Source organism: Electrophorus electricus, chromosome 8 (assembly GCF_013358815.1).
Source record: "Electrophorus electricus isolate fEleEle1 chromosome 8, fEleEle1.pri, whole genome shotgun sequence".
Lineage (NCBI taxonomy): Eukaryota > Metazoa > Chordata > Actinopteri > Gymnotiformes > Gymnotidae > Electrophorus > Electrophorus electricus.
Window position 1 is genome coordinate 15,187,025 of NC_049542.1, and position 19,194 is coordinate 15,206,218.

Consider the following 19,194-nt stretch of genomic DNA (forward strand, 5'->3'; position numbering starts at 1 on the left):
CAGCACACCGATATGCAATTAGATCCGTATGAGAGGGAAATGCACGTGTGTTGAGTCACTCAGTGGCAGTGCTGTTCAACAGAGGAAAAGAATGAACCAACTAACCTGGCATGGTGCCTACGGGCTTAGTGAATCCAGTCTTCTCTTAGTTCCTTTGGAGGGAAATTATATGACAGTCTAGTATCTATGTGTTAAGTGGCTCAGATCCATTGCTTAAGGAAATCTATTTATTTAATTAGCATATTATGCGCTTGGCTAAATGATTTTGTTCCAAGCTAAATCACATGATGACCAACTGTAACATGGTAGCTATATCGTTTTTAATTTTTTTGCAGGCATGTGATAAGAGGACATTTATTAACATATAGATCAGTGGTATCTCAGTGGTTAAGGTACTTTGTAATCAGAAGGTTGCTGGTTCAAATTGCCAGCGTTGGGCCCCTGAGCAAGACCCTTAACCCTCAATTGCTCCAGTTGTACTCAGTCATAAAAGTGTCAATTAAATAATGTAAATGTGATATCTTTTGATGACTGGGGCCCTTACAATGGCACACTGCAAATCGATGGAAATGTGAAAGGCAGTAACCTCAAACTTTATTGTAAGAACCTCCAACGACAGGTACAGAACTAGGGTTAAGGGTTAGTACCGTTGTAATTACAGCTTTGTTACTGCGCATGGCAGCAATTTCAGACAGAGGGCGCTGTTGATGTCTGCTTTATGCCACATCAATGTTAAGGTAGACAACACAGGTTATAGCTAGCTGAGCTGAATAAGACGAATGGAAAATACCAGTTTCCTCTGTTAGTTCTTAAGATTTGTCAACAATCGCGTCCCACGGGAATGTAAAGGAGAACAAGTCATTTCAATTTAATAACTGGGTGAAGTAATTTTATACATATTAAAGACAAAATCCCAATTCTTCGCATATATTTTATGAAAGCTTTACGTATGGATATGTTTAATTCGCAAGATTAATTTAGCCAACGCTTTGAAAGAATTCACCAGCTGCGTCTATTTCTGGCCTCCCCTAGTTTCCCGCCTGGCTGACGTCAGCAGAAAGTTATTTTCATGAATGGAGGGGGCGGTCACGAGGAATTGGTGACGTGAGTGCTTGCGGAAGCAGAGAGTGGAATGTTGATACATTGTTGTTGTTTTGTAGTTAATTTAGTTCAGCGTTACATTTCGGTTTGATTGCAGGACACATATCTCATTTGCGACAACATATACTGACCTGTTACTTTAGGATACTTCCCAAGATTCGCACATTCCCCGGAGAAATTCCGCATTCACAAGGTAAGGTGTACGAGTTTTCCAGAGATGTTTTGAAATTCCTATCGAAATTGCTGATGTTCACATGATGACGGATCTACGCATTAAGCATAATCAAGACAACATATTCGTGATAATTCGGCCATAATATTCTGTTTTTGTAATCCATATCTTATAGCATACGATATTTTTCCTACAGTTAAGGGTTTAAAATGTTTGACCAAGTTTGCAGAAAATATTTGATAGTAAAAACAAAAACCCATCATGTAGGGGCACGTGTAAGAGAATCGGTAGTCCTGACAACAGCACTTTCTGATTTTTTTTCTCTTTTTTTTGGTGTGTTTTCCGATTTAACACCAGAGAATAAACTTTGACCACGATTTGACAAAATTCTATGGACCGTTAATGAAAAGTACATTTTCTCCACAAATAAAATTACTGTTTGCGAACTTTAAGTACTTAGTGGACAGCTGTGTTAATCGTTATTGTGCAGTACGTGGAATCACGCTTTTCCGATTTTTTAAATGGAGTTTGTCAAACTTTTCAGTATGTTTCAGTGAGTAATCAATCTTTAATATTACCACGTAAGAAAATAACACGTGGTCTGCATTTAAGGATTCTAGGACAAAGGGCACTATAGCACACACGTAGCAGGAGAAGTGTCTAACATATCCTGGGCTACTCTTTGAGCTGTAGGGCTACATACATCTACGATAGACAGAGATTATTAGATTGTTTTTAACGAGAAGCTTAATTAACACGTGTTACAGACAATCAACAAGCGATCCGATTTGAAGGGTAGAGTGACATTATATCAGATATTTTAATTATCGCAACCGTAGTGCGCGCTATTTTTGAGTTGATATGACAATTTGTTTCACTGGCTTTCAGTCTTTGGAAAACAAATCATTATCCTGTTTAGTATTTCTAAATGATAACTGGCTGTGCACACCCTCGCGCGTTTATAGTGAGGTTCTTCATGCAACCACTCCTGTAGTTTATATTAGTTAACTATTAAAAGGCTACTTCCATATGCAGATATAGAAACATCGGTTTTATAGTATTTGAGACTAATAGTCTAATATTGCTGGCTGGTCAGAGCTTTTATTACTTGTGATCGAATATTTAAATGTCTGTGCAGTGACTGCAAACTTCATATTGAAGAACATCTGATAATAGTCCATTCTGTATGAAATGGCTAGCACTGGAGTTACACCCTCATAGGAAAAGTGAGTCATAACTGGGTAATGTGAATCATTTCCACAATGGGTGATAAAAGAGTTGGCATGAGCCCCTTCAAAGTAAGCAAAGCAAGTCCCCCTCAGTGCAAGTAGTGCAGTATTTCTAATACTTTCTATCAGAAATGGACACTGTATATGTTACATTTGAAACATGACCATTTATGGCAAACTTAAAAGGAGCACCATCTAGATACTTGTGAAAGAGTTATGTCTCCAACTTGCTTAGTGATGACATTAGTTTGTGAGTTAGAGGTAGATGAACAGTTCAGTGAAGCCCTCAACATAAGCACCTGCTGCAGAATTAGGCCATGTGGCTCTTGTGCAGCCTTGGCATTGTATTTGCGACCTTGCTGTGATATTAGTGATTTTTAAACAGAAACACACAAATGTAGGCAAAAGCAGTATAAATTTAATATGTGTCTTGAAAAAGTTACTTCCTCTTTCACAGCTGAGCATATAGCCCTGGGTGGGAAGCATATTTGTTGGGTGATTTCCTGTGATTTATAAGGAAAATCTTGGAGGCGGTCCTCCCTGTCACTGTTCTTTATGTCATACTGTATGCAGGCAGCGTGACCTCGTCCAAGGGTTAGTCTGACTCACTGAGACTGAGGTGTCTGTGGTACTGACCTCCCACACCTATCATGTCTTCTGCTTGCCAGTTTTAGAAGCCAAGAGGAAGTGTGAGCTCTGCTCCATCATGAGACCCACACGTGGGCCGGCAGCCCCATGGCCCTCCCCTCTCTGGAAGCTGTGACCTGTGAGCACACAGCTCCAGGGTTAGAGTAAATTGCAGTGGTGATATTAAGTGTCTGAATATGACACAGAATGGTGGATGTGGTAAGAGCTACTCATTAGAGTAGATTGAACCAGATGCTTACTGTACTCCTTGTGGTTTTGCATGGCAGACTTTGAAAAGTGAATGAAATGGTGGTGGTTTGTGAACTGATGACTCAGACTGACACATGGGGAACTCCAGAGCCTGCAGCTTTCTATATGAGCCATGAGCTTTGAACAAGGCAGCAGTATTTGTCTTAGTCATCTCCACTCAATATTTAGTTATTCTGAGTCATTTCACCTCTGAAGGTTCACCTCAAAGGTCATGTTTGTTGTTACTGGATGCTAGCAGCTGGCAATTTGCAAAAGAGTGGAAGGGTTGCTAATATCTGATTGGATCAAAACCAAGATCTTACACAGTCGATCAGCAAGTGTGAGTTGTTAGTGGGTTCAAGCGAGTCTAGGCTAGGGTGGAACGGGGATGTGTTGGCAGGGGCCCTGTGGGGGCATCAGAACCACGATTTGCCGATTGCACCCTTTTCCTGCTACTCTCACCAGTTCCCAGATGGAAGATGAGCTATTGCACCACACTGTGGTTTTGGGCTATGGATGAGCTGCCTAAAGCTGAGAACCTGACTGTGTGATTTGATGTTTATGCTTGAAAGTCACAGTGATGACACCCTGTCTCATCCTACAAAAGTGTTGCTTTAACAGCTCTAACCGATGCACATGCATCCATATAGCGGGTTTTATATTCCCTAAAGGGCTGGGGCTATTTACCTGGTCTTCTGCAAGCACCTGCATTAATTGTTGATTTTGTAAGATGGCTGAAAGTAGTTGAACACCACATGCTCTCCCAAGGAAGGTGTTTACAGCTTTCTACTTGTTACCCACGGCATAATCTCTTCCCTTCATACAAAGTGGATGGGCTGCTCTTTGTTTGGTGCATGCTTCACATTCCTTTGAATCCCTGCATCCCAAGTTGGAAAAACTAGCTTTGCACAGATATCACCCTGTCCTTCCCAACCACAGAAAGTTCCGGCAGTAACGCCTGCCTGTTCCCCCTGTACTTTTCCTTCCGCCCTGCGAAACAACTGGTTTTTCCTGGAAACGTCATTTTGGGAGGGTGTGATCCCTGCCGCTCATCCTCTTGCTCTTACCAGTAAACAGCGTGACTCACCACTCAGCTATGCTCTCCATTTCCTTTACATAATGTCCCGCTGACCGTGGAATGTGGTGGACCAGGAGCAGAGGAGACAGGCTTCTCCACCTCCATCTGTTAAATGGGGGCGGGGCTCCATAGCAGGTACAGATCAGGTCACCTCTGTTTCAGCCTCTTGGTGGCAGGCTACGGAACAGAGAGGCGGGTTTGCTGAGGTTCTAGTGCACACGGCTGACAAGAAGGTAGAGAGAGGGGAGAGAGAAACGGGCAGCGTTATGGGAATGTGAACACAGGTGCCTTCGGAGTGGCCCATGACTTTACCTAAAGTGTCAGTTGTAATTGAAGACCAGGCTTCGAATTTGAGCTGACGCCTTGTTTCAGATGACAGCCGAGGCTTCAGATTCCACAGCAGGGCTCAGGCTTCTGCTAGTTGTTTCTGAGAAAACTTTGAAAAATCTCACATACCAAGTACAGCAGCCACTCAAACAAACATGCTCAACTGGAATGATCTGTTGCTTGGTAAATGTGTTACTGTTGGTCAAGGTCTAGACGTAAATAATTCTGCCGTTTGGTTTTATTGTGATCAGACTAAGCAGTGCATGTGATGCTGAGATTTGCACTGTTTTACATCATCATTTGTAGTTAATATAATGTTTTCGGAAGTTGGCAATATACTTTTCTGACACAAGCCTTTTCCATTTTGTAAACTCCAGCACTGTGTGCAAAAGTTATATTTCCATGCATTTCCTCAATGATCACATTGTCGATATCCACTTCACAAGCTTAGGTACAGTGATGAGCAAAAATCTCATGATACAACCTACGTTTGATGAGGGATATGATGATCTTTCCCTTGTGATGGCCCAAAGGTTTCTGTTCCTTTTTATCCATTTGCTGTGGATAATGCCTGAGCATGTGTAACTGAATGCAAGCACTGTGCTGGGCAGTGATTTCCAGCCCACTTTTGGTGCTCCCTGCCAGGCTAGGAAGAGCACAGTAGTGATCGCACTTGGTTTTTCAAAGCTTCCCTCCTGGTACAATGTTCACTTTTGCCCACAGTGTTTTGCATTCCGTGTCTGAGCATAGTCCCTTCACTGATACAGCACTAATGATGGATTCTGTTCCCAGTTAGGTTAGACTTCTGCCAATCAGAAGCCCTTGTTGTGCAGGCTTTGTCCAGTATGAGTGTTTTTGCATGCTGTGTTTGATAGATGTCATGTTTAGCCATTATCCTGACAGGTCTAGCTGGTGACAAGGATTCCTGCCTTAAGGGCTACAGAGTAACATAGGATGTGGCATGTGGTAGGCCTGTAAATATGTTCTCATACATTTACATTTTAGCCATGAAGTGTGACTGGATGTAATGAGAGAAAGAGAGGGGGAGATGAGACATGTCATAAATGCCTGTAAAGGCAATGCTATCCTCAATTTAGGTATATATGATATAAAATATAAAGCTGAGCTCACATATCCTATTGAAAATATAGAATAACAACTTATAGTATAAGCACAGTGCTCAGTTAATGACTTCAGTATGAATGCTGAATGTTGAAGAATATATGTAGACTCATTTCAGCATGAAGGATTAAAAAGATGAAATTAAAATTTTTAGATTGTTTAATTTTGTCAGTTTGAAGAACTGAAACTTTACAAAGTAAAAATATATTGATAGTCTAAATTTACAAAAGAAAGCAAGGATTAACATTGTACATTTCATAAATTGCATATATTTTAAATCATATTTTAAATGATGTCTGCTTTGGAACACTAGAGATAGAGTACAGTTTTAGAGAGTGCAATTTTAGCCAGACTATGCTCTGATTCTTTGAGCACTCTCCTTGGCCATGTGTACATACACATACACATGCAGACAGCATACACAAAGCTGTTATCTGTAGTAATTCCAATTTAAAAAAGAAACTTCACCAGCTTCACTTTTGCTTTCATAAAACTGGAATCACTACATTTTGGAGCTTTGAACCTTGGTACAAATCCAAGTAGGCCGCAGGATTCTCAAGTTTGCAAACATGATTTTGTCTGCATATCTGTTAACTAGAAGAGAACCTGTGTCCAGTCATTCTCTTTCTCATGCTTTACTTAGATTTGTAGCCATGTCCCTTAGGGCCCTGCTCACATTTGAATTGGTTGTCACACACCTGTGCCTTGATGGCAAAATCTGATCTCATTAATAATAGTATGTTGGTCAGCTGAAAGTGGAGAAAAACCTCTGGTCTAAAGGTTTTTGAAGTTATGTGCCTGTGTGGAATCTGCTTCACAAAGACTCTTGTTGCAGCTTCTATGCTTTTATCCTGTTCCTTAATCTTAAAACTAGAATCTAGTGTTGTCTTTCTGAAATGTTTCACATTTTCACTTTCCAATTAACTCCTCCATACCCTTTCAGTATATTTTCATTTTGTCTTAGGTCTCCCTTAAAATAGAAGTCCAAATGGGCATTTTATGTTGTCATAACCAAGAACAGCTGTTACATTGTATACATATGGCTATCATACTTCAGTAAGAGTAAGAGCAGTTTATTCGTGCATGATTGAATTGATTTGACTAGTTCTCCAGGCTCTGGAAGGAAGAGAGCTATGTGAGGAAGACATTAAGTATGCAGCTTTGCAAATGGAAAGTGGGGCCCCTTCTCCTTGCCCAGTATGTGTGTGTATAGTGAGGAATGTGGCTCTGTTATCCCCAGTTTGTGCTCTCTCCATGGCTTCTCTCCCAGGGCCCTCTCCCTGTGACATGTTTTTCTGCCCTGGCTCTTGATAGCCAGAATAAGAGCGCCTGTGTTCCTGCAGCCCATCGAATGTGCGTCGCCAACGGCAGCACTGAATCGGGGAGTGGGGGTGGGGGGGATGGGAGGGGCAGAAAAAAGGTGTCCGTTGTTTTGTGGGAGAGATGATGAAAACACGGCCTTGGGATGCCATAGCCTTTCCTCTGTACCAGGATGGAGCAGGAAAAAGCCCCCCCCCCCACCTCCCCAATCAGCTCCATTGCCTGCACGACTAAACGTGGCAACCACATGTAGCAATCTGAAGGAAATTTGCTGTGTGTGTGTGTGTGTGTGTGTGTGTGTGTGTGTGTGTGTGCGTGCGTGCGTGCGCAGGAGATAGAGAACTGAAAGAGCTGGAGGCCCCACATACACAGGGTGGAGATGTGTGTGTGCAAGGGTGGAGGTGGGGGTGTATATGCGAGGGGGTTCCACCCTGCTTCACAGTTTTCCCTGGAAAGAAAAGCAGAGGCTCCCCCTGACGCAGCCTTTTTAAACACAGCCACTGTGAGACAGCTTGCTGTCTAGGAATGCTCTTCTCCGAGTTGCAGGCTTGCCGTCCTTTGTCATGTGGCATTTTTCATCATTCCTAACCCTTCGGGACTGTGTGCAGTTTTGTCATGTTCCCTGAGAGAAAGTGAGCTGGATCATTTCTGGTACACAGGTGGGGAAAAACGGGAAGGACACTGTCATGTCCTGCATGCGTACTTCTGGACATATTCAGACATGCTCACAAAAATCTTGCCGTTTACTGTGTTGGCGGCTGTCTTTTTAGTGCCATTTTCGGTGCATTGTAGGTGGCATTGCTGGCTTTGTGCGTCACTATGTTGCTCTGAATGAAATATGTAAAATGTGTGGCGGGGCCCATATGGGGCCCTATGCCAAGGGCCAGATGGTATGAATCAGGACTTGAGTGTATTTCTCATGTGGTGTTTAGTTTCAGCTGTGTGGTTCATTATCAGTACTGAAGCTGACTGAGGATTCTCCATCTACAGTCTTTGATCCCGTCATGGCCAAAGCATTGAGGCTGCTGGTTAATGTGTGGCAGGTGTGCTGAACTGAAAGCCAACCAAAAGAGAGACTATGATCTTACCCACAAAGGCCAAAGTGGGGCACAGCCTGCTTTCGGGCCTGTGGGTCCACACTGCATATCAGTGGTGTTACAAAAAAAAACCTCTTCAATCTCCCATTGTGGTTTTTATTGATTTATCTGCATATAGTGTGCACCATTCTGTTGATAGGCTGTATAAAAGTGTTTGGTTAAAATTAGACTGAAGCAATCTCCACCATATTCTTTCTAGTGAAGTTACTGTTTCTGGTTCCCTCACAGCAATAATTACTTTGTAGGCAAAATGTATGGTCTTATCACTGTCTGTGCCTTCTTACTTATTGCATATGCACCCAAATTGCATTGCTGGCAGAATTGACTGGTGTGCTTACTGAGCTTAATATAAGTGGGAGAGTTAAAAAAAGGGGCATGAAGCAAGCCAGGAAAACCCTGTGTAACAGAATCCAGTCTGCCAGCCAGGGTCCTAAACCTGATAAAGTACATTGTCTGAAAACACAAATATAACCATGACTGTGAGGGAAACTATTTGTGGGTGACACAATGCCTTCTGGAATGTTCTGCATATCTCCTGAACAGAAAAGTACAGTATGGTCTTGGAACAAGCAAAAATGTATTCCAGCACATTCCAAATAAAAGGCTGCACGAATGTAGTCTTATGCCAGACTTAGTTCCCTTTTTAGGGCGATGTGATGTTTGTGCGCAAAAAAGGTTTCAGTAGCTTACAGTTGCACTGACTTTCAAGTACACAGAAAAAGCTAAGTTAAAGAGATGGAAGTCAGTTCACTGACATATGGCATATAGTGTAGGTGTAAGCACACACAAAACCAAAAGTAAAAGTGAATTGAAGCTAGTATTCTTGGTATGTTAACTGATAATTCTGCTGAACTGAGCATTAGTTTCCTAAGTGCCCTGATCAGCAGTATTTGAGAGTTCTATACTGAGCTTATTGCAGTGTGTGTTAAGGTTATGAATGAAGCTTGTTTACCATTGGGTTGGTCATGTGAGCTCTCCCACACCCATTAGCTGGACATCTCCATGGCAGCAGTCATGCACAGAGTTTACAGCGCATTCTGACGCTGGCTAGGACACTCCTAAAATGGAGAGTGTTTAGAATGTCTTTTTTTTTTCTCCCACACTCATTACATTTTCTCTTTTTTGGCTTTGACGACCATCTTGAGATTATGAGCTCCACTGTACAGAAATGCCTATAAGCCTTTTTAGAACGCGCTTTGGCAAAAAATATCCTAGCGTGGATAGCTGAGAGATCACACAAAGCCCCATGTTGGGGCTTGACCTGCTTCCATTATAGCGCTCGCAATGGTCTAGTGAGCCACATTGTGAGAAAGCTCCCTCAGCAAGTAAACAGGGTTGTCCTTGTCTGCTGCTCAGTGTGTAGGACACGTCTGACCTCTGGTGGCCAAGTTTCAGAACAGTTTTTAGAAATAGGAAAACCATCAAAGACGCAACTACTTATTTACCAAGCTTATTATCATCTATCCACTGGTGGATTTCAGATCTCCAGCCATTCCAGACACCCTGCTTGTGGAAGTGTCCCCCTACACTTAAGAACTCTGAACTCACTACAACAGTTTAAACTCCACCTCGAATCTCACCTGTTCACTTTGCCCTTTTTATGTAATGTGCTGTCTAGTCTGCTCTATGATACCTCATACTGTATGATACCTCACAGGCACATGAAAATGTTTATTATTATTATTATTATTATTATTATTATTATTATTATTATTCCTGGACATGAGAACCAACACTTCACTCATCTCACTACATCTTATAATTTGCAGTGTTCACACCCATTCAGACATGCACTTCTGTTTTTTCCTTTGTGTATAAATGATTCTCCTCTGTTGTCTCTGCAGACATTTCTACAAGCATCTGACCAGTGGTGCACATGCAGGGTATGACGACTCACTTTAAAGCGAGCAAAGCTTTAAAGGTAAGCTTGGTTTTCTGTGACCACTCCCCCCTGTGGGCCACTACGCCAGACATAGACTAAGCCATTTTTATTTCAAACAAAACTATGCCAATCAGAGTTTTTGGACACACTACACTCATCTACTTCTGTCACAGTTGAAAATTGTATGTTAATTGTCTGCCAAATGTGTAAACTGTAATAAAAACTCCAGAATAATTGTCTCTGTTCACTCTATGGTATATAGTGAAAATGCAGCAAGATTTATTACACTTTGAGCTACTGTGGCATTCCACAAATGATCCAAAACATACATTACACTTTGCATACTACAATAATTGCATTACATTTTATACTACGGGATGAGTCTATTCTTCTTACTTGGGGTTGTACAAATTCAAAGTTGTCTTACTCCAAATGTAGTTGATTAGCCATGTCAGTATATCAGTTTATCATGTTTGGAAGTCTATTTCACCAGGAATATCTTAAGTAAATATAAATCATACTCAAATAATAAAATGGCATAGCTATTTATTTTAGTATAGTGCAAGTCAAGCTTGATGTCTGCAAGTTTGTAATTATTTTTGATGTTGCATAGTGAATTGCTAGACATCCTACAATGAAATTCATGGGTAGTCTTACACATTACCAGAAATTTCATAGTGATGCCAAATCTTGTGAACTATGCAAAATGTGCATGGCTTTTGGCCATGAACTATCGACTTGTAAAATCAAGTTTTATTTGTCACACAGTCACACACCACATGTGTGGTGCAATACTTATATGACTGTTCATTACCAATTAATAACAGAATATACAAAATATACAATAGAAAGAATACAATATAAAAAGGGGGGGTATATGAAAATATATATAGATATATAAAATAATATTTTTTTAAAAATATAAAGCTTGCGTGATGTGTAAAGGGCAGATGTGTGCATATTATGAAAATGAGTAGGATGTAGTTGGATGGAAGGGGGTTAGTAAATAATTCAATACTGATAAATACTGTGGCGTATATTGTGTTTGAGGTATATGGGTGTTGTGCACTAGTCCTCTGTGTATGTGTGTATGTATAATAGTCCTGTTTGTGGTCCTGGTTGAGGACCCAAATGCCCCGGGGGAAGAAGCTCCTCCTCATTCTCTCTGTGTTGGCCTCCAGGGAGCAGAAGCGTTTCCCTGACCGCTTCTGCTCCCTGATGAGACCTGTTCCTGAGCCCCCGAAGAGAAAATTCATCCAGAATCTCCAGGTGTGTACTGATCATTGTTCACCAGCTGATTCCAAAGATCTCCAGTGTAACGGTCTCCTACCGCTGTGCCAATGACTTTTTTATGGATACTATGAAGTGATTTCAAGAAAGCAAATATCTTCAGTTGACATTACATGCTAAAGAATGAGAGATTCTAGTTGTTCTAGAGGACTGTTGATATAGCAGCTCTAACAGCTTGTGGCTATGCAGAAAAATTTTGTTTTATAGATAACAGTAAGTTATACTGCAGTCTAGACCTTGTAAACATGCAGAATAAGGCAAGAATGGAAATATTTGTGCAGGTATTTATAGAAAAGATGCCTGGTGACTTCCATTACTTGTTTGGTTATGTTAGCCTTGTGGCTCTGGTACAAAAGTAAAGGCCAAATTACAGAAACAATTGTCAGATGCCAAATGTGCAAATGTACTACATTTGCAGTAAGGGGAACACTGTGAGAATGAGATCTTTTGCCAAACCGTTACATTCAAGTATTTAGCTAATTTTGTGCACTTTGGCAGAAAATAAGTATTTCTATCCACTACAATTATGTGAGGAAACTTTGACATACCATTAGGTAGAGTGGCCATATGTCTGATTTTAGGCTAGACAGTCCAATTTTCCAGCTCCCTGTCCTGTTTTGCAGAACACCTGGACGGACACCTATTTGTCTTCCTTCTGGAGCGAAATAGTTGTTCATGAATCTATATCATTTAGCATGTCATTGTGTCACATACATGTCAAAGCAATAACTTGAATTTAATTTAATTAATTTAACCAGGGTGTTTATATTTTGGTTTTCAAAAAAGAAGACTGGCAGAGGAGGGTCTGGGCAAGTATATGTAAGCACTTTTAACAAATTCATTTGTTATACTTGCATTCAGCTGGTCCTTAGAAATAAAATAAATTTAAAAACATATAAAATAAAAAGAAAATGTTCATGGTCTCAGAATAAATGAAAATCCTTTGCCATAAAGATCTATTCACTAGTCATTTTGCAGTATTTCTGATGTACACGTATACTTTTCTGCAGATCAGTATGTTTTAGAGGTGAAAATGCCGTTTTAACACGGCAGATGTGCAATCCCTATATGGGAACCCATTCTAAAATAGAATTACACTGGCCATTTCACATCTATAATTATGTCAGATTTGCTTTTAATTTCTACTTATTAGATTTACAAGCCTAGAAAGTAATTTAATCGGAGTCTACACTTGACTGATGTCAAATTGTTTTGTCACATGCATGCTATATGCGTGTAAAACATTACAAAAAAAAGCCCAATGATCACAGCATCACCATCAGCTCTGTATCAGCATTTTAGGCCTTGTTAAAGCACCATACAAAGATCATCATACACTTCTGTGCAGCAGCTATACACAAGCTGACAAGCAGTCTGATCAATGGTTGCGTGTAGGGCGTGTATATGATCGACTAGTTGTGGCGTGCAAGAAGGTGGAACATAACAAGGAACGACAAGTCCCGGGCATTTTAGCAATCCTGGCTGTGCATATTTCTTAGGGTTCCAAAAAGGGACACGTCCTGGAGAAAAGGAGGTATGGTTATCCTAACTGAACAGATCGCCTATTGGCTAAGCGCATAAAGTCAGCTCTCAAAGTTAGGATGTTTGCACATACGAAAAATGTGTGAAAACACGAAAAAGAAACTTCATAATATTTCCTTTCAAAGTATAAGAAACACGAACTTCAAGCCTTGTGTACACTATGACAGACGTAGAGGGCCAATATGTAATATTAGTATCAAGTTTAAAATGGGCACTGAAGTGCAAATTCAAAATCTCGGAGACCGTTGTCTGTCCCACTGCCCTCCGCTCTATTCTCGTTCTCATGCGGGTTGCCAAGTTGTAAACGTTGAACCTACACGAACGCGCATACAAGACCAGTCTTACACAATAAATGGATCAGCTAATGTAGCTATACATTTTTAATGTTTTCATTGTTTTATTGTTATATACCAATTCATATTTCCTTTTTGTTACTGTTAGCAATCTAGATGATGCATGGCGGGTTGTAGGTTATAGCGTTAGTTATCTAAGATAACCTACGATTGCAAAACTAAATCCGTTATCCCGTAAACAAAAGCCTACAGCTCAGTCGGGAAAAACACTTTGGAGCTGGAATCACCACTTTTCCATTTATTTTCACATGGTTTCACTAAAATATATAACTAGCAATCTAATGCTAACACTACAGAAATGTGACCACTTCCTTTGAATCAATCACAAATTTAATAAACTTGCCTAAACCGAGTAAGGTAGCTAGCAACCTCGGTGATAGGATAGCTAGGTTATCTATCTATCTATCTATCTATCTATCTATCTATCTATCTATCTATCTATCTATCTATCTATCTATCTATCTATCGATCTATCGATCTATCGATCTATCGATCGATCTATCGATCTATCGATCTATCTAGTAGCCAACTCGGCATCCGTCCTTCTGGGCACTAAACTGTCCAACTTTCAAATGCATTGGTAATATTTACTGGTATTTTACTGTCTCTGGTCGTAGAGCTTTTTAGGATACCGAGCCTTTTAGGTTTGGAATAACATTAACTCTGTCGATCCAGTTCTTTTGTGTGTTGCCAAGATTGCATCACACTGTTGTTTCCAGCAAATTTGTTATATGGTAACCCGGTGTGTCGAAATATTTCTGCATTTTGGCAGTGGGTGGGATCACAGGCCAAAGCAGACTTTCCGCTCCGGAACTGAAATTACCAAGGAACACGAACTGGCTTTTTCACTATTGTCGGAGAAGGCTGTATTTAATCTTAGCATGGTTCCTTAATCCCTGATGACAAGTAGAGTAAATATATTACGTATTGTTCCTTTAAACCTACTGCAAGTAGGTGCCAAGTTTGGTGAGGCGTTATTATAGTGGCCACCCCATGATTGGGGAAAATATGATGTATAGCTGCTGTTTACCACTGTATTCATTGAAATCAGCAAGAATATATAGAGCGCTTAAGCTCGTTTTTGGCTTCGAGTAATTTATCTTTACAACAATTTATCATCCTTTTATGGCTTTGTTTCTTGCATCTTAGATGCACTGGGCAGGATGAGCAATGGCCCACCTAATGAGGGCTGAAATCTCTGTGCTACCCTGAAGATGTCAACCTTTCATATAGGAATGCAAAGTGAACATTGTGCAGGGCCATTTTCAAATCTTTTGATTAAGTATTTCAGAATGTCAAAAGCAACATTGGTCTGATAGAGTGGAACGGAAAATTGTGACTACTGTTGACGTCATTTATTTGAAAAACTCTGTTCCCTTACCCTTTTTTACATTTAATCTTAAACGATATTCTAACTTGAGCTTGTGTAATGTAGTATATGTATATATGTATATATAAATATAAATATAAATATAAATTTTGCATGCATTGCTAGACGGAAAACCCTCATGTGGTGTGTGGCTGGGACCCAGCGGCACCGGGCTTGATGGCCTCTGCTGCTTTGTTGACAGGTAAAGAAAGAAGCAGGTGAGAATGCACCAGCACTCAGCGACGACGAGCTGGTGGCCATGTCTGTGCGCGAGCTGAACCAGCACCTGCGCGGCCTCACCAAAGAGGACGTGGTGCGACTGAAGCAGCGGCGACGTACACTGAAGAACCGTGGCTACGCTGCCAGCTGTCGCATCAAGCGCGTCACACAGAAGGAGGAGCTGGAGCGGCAGAAGGCAGAGCTCCAGCAAGAGGTGGACAAACTGGCGCGGGAGAATGCCAGCATGCGACTGGAGCTGGATGCCCTGCGTGCCAAATATGAGGCGCTGCAGTGCTTTGCACGGACTGTGGCCCGTGGCCCACTCTCGCCCGGCAAGGCAGCCACTGCCAGCGTCATCACCATTGTCAAATCGACGAACCACACTGCCAGCTCACCACCGTTCTCCACACCATCATAGGAGGTGGGGGCGGGTTCAGGGGGGCGGCCTGCCTGGGCCGACCTGGTTCCAAACCCCCTGTCCTGGCCTGCGTCCACCCGACCCACCACTGAGAAGAAGCTCATTGTCTGGATTGAAGGGGGTTGGGATGGGGAAGCAAGGCTGACTCTGTGCGATTACCGTAGGCTGCATTTACCTTTCTTTCTCTCGTAATTTCTCTGTTTTCAACGCACACACACACACACACACACGCGCGCACACACACACACATACACACACACACACACACACACACACACACAAACCTACAAACCTTGTCTGTGCACTGTGCTCTAACCCTCCAGCACCGGCAGGACGTACTGCCCTCTTCCCCTCTCTCCACCCACACTGAGACTTGCTGAAGTGAGACTAAGTCCTTGATGTAACATGCCACAACAGTCCATGATAGCTGATGCCTGTGGTATCCTGCACATCAGAGATTAATGAATCATTGGAGACCACCATAGTGTATCATTACTAAAATAGGCAAAATATTGACAAAAGAAATCTTTTGACATCTCTGTCTACAACTGTTAAAAAGATGTTTTATTAGCTTTTTATTTGGACTTTATAATGCTTCCTATTTTGTATATGGAGATAAAAAGGTTTTTAGCACTGGTGAAAAACCACTGAAGAAAAGAAACCAGAGAGGAAGTTTTAGCAATTGAAAGCAATGTGATTATTTCTCGAATAATGTTTTCTTCATCAAGGACAAACCCTTTGTGCAGTTTAAACTGGGACAATGGAATGGAATGAACTATAGGAAAAATGCCTACTAGCTTATACTCAGCCTCTTTAGTAGAGGAGGTTGCTTGAATAGCACTTATTTTAGTGTTAAACACAGTTTAACATTACAAAAGCGCTTATAAAGTAGTCACACGTGACTATTCTGGACGAAGAAATCATAGGATTATCTCAAACAGGGCACATACACTTACACTGACTAGGTTACCTTTTTATTAACTTATAAGAGCCCTTGCATTATATCCACTGATAACATTTGTGAAGGGGAACCTTTTTTGTTGATCTTAAAAGAAGATACACTTGCGCTACCAGATTTGTTTCTTGTCAGCACCATAATAAATGTTAGGTAATCCATATTGGATATTGAGATAACGGGAGCTGTCTTGAGAAAGTAAAGCAAGTCAATTACTACCTGTATATTACAGAAGATACAGCCTAATGAAAGAAACATTGTCAAGCTGAATCTCTCTCATTCAGTTTTACAAGGAGAATTCTGTCCATTTAGAAAGCATTCCTACTGCCAGTCCCACGAGGCCCCACTGCCGGTGCTGCAAATCCTGTTTATGAATTGCAAATAATTTGAAATTTCGACAGACTCTTGGGTAAAGAGACTCCTGGGTGTTTGGGCTTGCCCCTGCCTGATTTCCTTTTAAGCACAACAGGCTATATCCCTTTCAGAAAGCTAACATATTCAAAAGCGCTTGTTCCAGCAGACTGGTTTTAAGTTATACAGTCTGAATAGTCTCGTACCCAAGTGGCTATGACTGTTCCTTCTCCCCCAGTGAGTTGGATCCCTGTGGTGGCAAGCCCCAGGGGAGGACAATGCTGCTGTGTAGTCTGCTGCTAGACCAGGCTCAGATGTTGCTCCTGTGCTTTTAGCATATGTATGGTTCTGAATATCCCCCTCTTCTTGTTGTTGTTGTTGTTGTTGTTTTTTAAACACCTCTTTATGTCCAAATGCTCTTTGATAGTTTGTTTGTTTTATATTGTTTCTGTGTGATTTTATCTTTGTATTTTATATGGTTTAGGGCACGGAGTATGTACCTTGGGATTAGTGTGACTTTGTGATGGTTCAGCTCACTGATTTACTGCTTTCATTTCTTCCAGCTGCAAACTGAATTCTCTAAATTCTGACACAATAGCAATCCTGCTTTAAAATCCTGCCTGCAGTGAGCGCATACCTAACTCATCCACTCATCAGTGTTTTATGGTGATCCAGTGCTGGAAGTTCACAAAGATGCTTTTGTAGATTTTGTCACCATATACATATTGTAAAAAAAATGCATAACTTCAGTATTCACAGGTGGTAAGACACTTGTGGTTGGTTCTAAACTGACAGACAGCATTTCAAAGGATGTTAACAATGGTTAACAACACAGAATACTATATAAATGTCACAACTGCTCTGTTTTACATTTGTCATAACCATAGATGTATTTTTCACTTTTTTTATTTGAGGCTTTGACCACAACGGCGCTGTGAAACCCCCCAGAGAATTCCCCAGTCCCATGTCCGTTTTTTTTCAGTTCCTATTCTATTGAAGTGATTCATTTCCCCATGAGCTCTTATTATTACGTCCTCTTTATGGATTGCTGTTTAATTTTATCTTTCCCAATTTATTTACCAATTTTAAAGAAAACTGACAAAACAGCTGTTTCTGTGCTTTATACTGACATCATGGTGGTGATGTTTTGAAATGCTGTGACAAGTACTGGTGAATCCAAGACACTGCATATCTTTTCTTGGACAAATAAGGCATTGTTTCTGTTATGGACCACCAGAGTAATAACTGTGTTCTTTCTTTCATCATGTTAAATAGATTAAATAAATCTTCAATTATTAGAAAGAAGACCATAAAACCCCAGTTCACTCTAATTGGGCTAGATCATCCAGACAAGGATGTGTGCAGCTGTGTAATGGTTTTAGAATTCTGTTGGCCAGTTTGGATAAATGCTCATGGTTGCTGCACATGGTCCAATCTCTGAGAGAGTAATTTAATTGCTGGAGAAAGGACATTAACCTCCTGTAAATTCCTTGAATTCTTGTGTCTGCACAAAAAAAGGCAGTCTCATAGTCTGCTGGACAAAGATGCACTCATTGCTACCAGATTCCACCTACAAGTCCCTTTCCATTTCTCTCCTAGCATAATTCATGGTGAGGATAACATCTTGACTAAGTGGGTACCTTTTGGTGTAATATTCTGTGTATGATGTATGTTGCCTCTATGGCGAAACAGGTTAAATTATTCTATATTTTATATATGACTATGTTTTTGAAAGTATATATTATATAGGCGTGCAGTCAGTCCTTAAAGCTATTTCCCACGAACGCACACAGGACTTTTAAGCAATACTCTTGAACACATTTGCCTATAAACATAGAGCAGAACTCCATGATGTAATGTATGCTGCTCCAAATTATTATGCCATTGTCACTATTAAGCATGGATGAACAGGTAGTGGGGGGGATGTCATGTTAATTGTGTTTAAAATAGAACCTGTCAGGAGTTTGAGTTTAGCATCATTTATGTACTGTAGGAATGGCTGTGTCAGCAGAGTATTTTAATAGGCAACTGCAGACAACAGAGATTAGTTCTGGTAAGTCCAAGAGACATAAATCTAGACTGCTTTATATCCAATAGTGATTGTAAAACAGACAAGCTAGGCAGCAAACCTAGGCTTAGATTAATCACGTCATGATTTGCATCATTAATCTGTTTATATGCATTACTTTTGATATTTATTTTGATTTTTTTTCCCCAACCTCTAAATTATTTAATTTACATTCTTGTATTTACTTTTGTTTTTCAAAGAACTACTCTCATGTACAAATGAAATAATTCTTTTTCCACTCTGGCTGAATATAAGGAGGTAAATTATTCCTGTACATAGTATGCAGTGTCTATTTTGTACTTTTAAATAAAGCTTCCTCATTTATCGAGGTGTGAATCTATTACCAGAGTATAAGGGGTCTAGTGTTAATATTAATTGCTACCATCAAAGTTATTAATTGAATAAATTCTAAATTGGGGGGAAAA

General features: G+C 40.6%; 1 protein-coding gene across 1 annotated transcript; it reads left to right on the forward strand.

The window, feature by feature from the left end:
- Positions 1 to 1,131: 1,131 nt before the first annotated feature.
- On the forward strand, positions 1,132 to 19,109 carry mafk (v-maf avian musculoaponeurotic fibrosarcoma oncogene homolog K). Its single transcript, XM_027000081.2, has 3 exons — positions 1,132 to 1,294; positions 10,167 to 10,243; positions 14,961 to 19,109. Exons 2-3 carry the CDS (start codon positions 10,199 to 10,201, stop codon positions 15,393 to 15,395), a joined length of 480 nt encoding a protein of 159 aa, XP_026855882.1. The 5' UTR covers positions 1,132 to 1,294; positions 10,167 to 10,198; the 3' UTR covers positions 15,396 to 19,109.
- Positions 19,110 to 19,194: the final 85 nt, after the last annotated feature.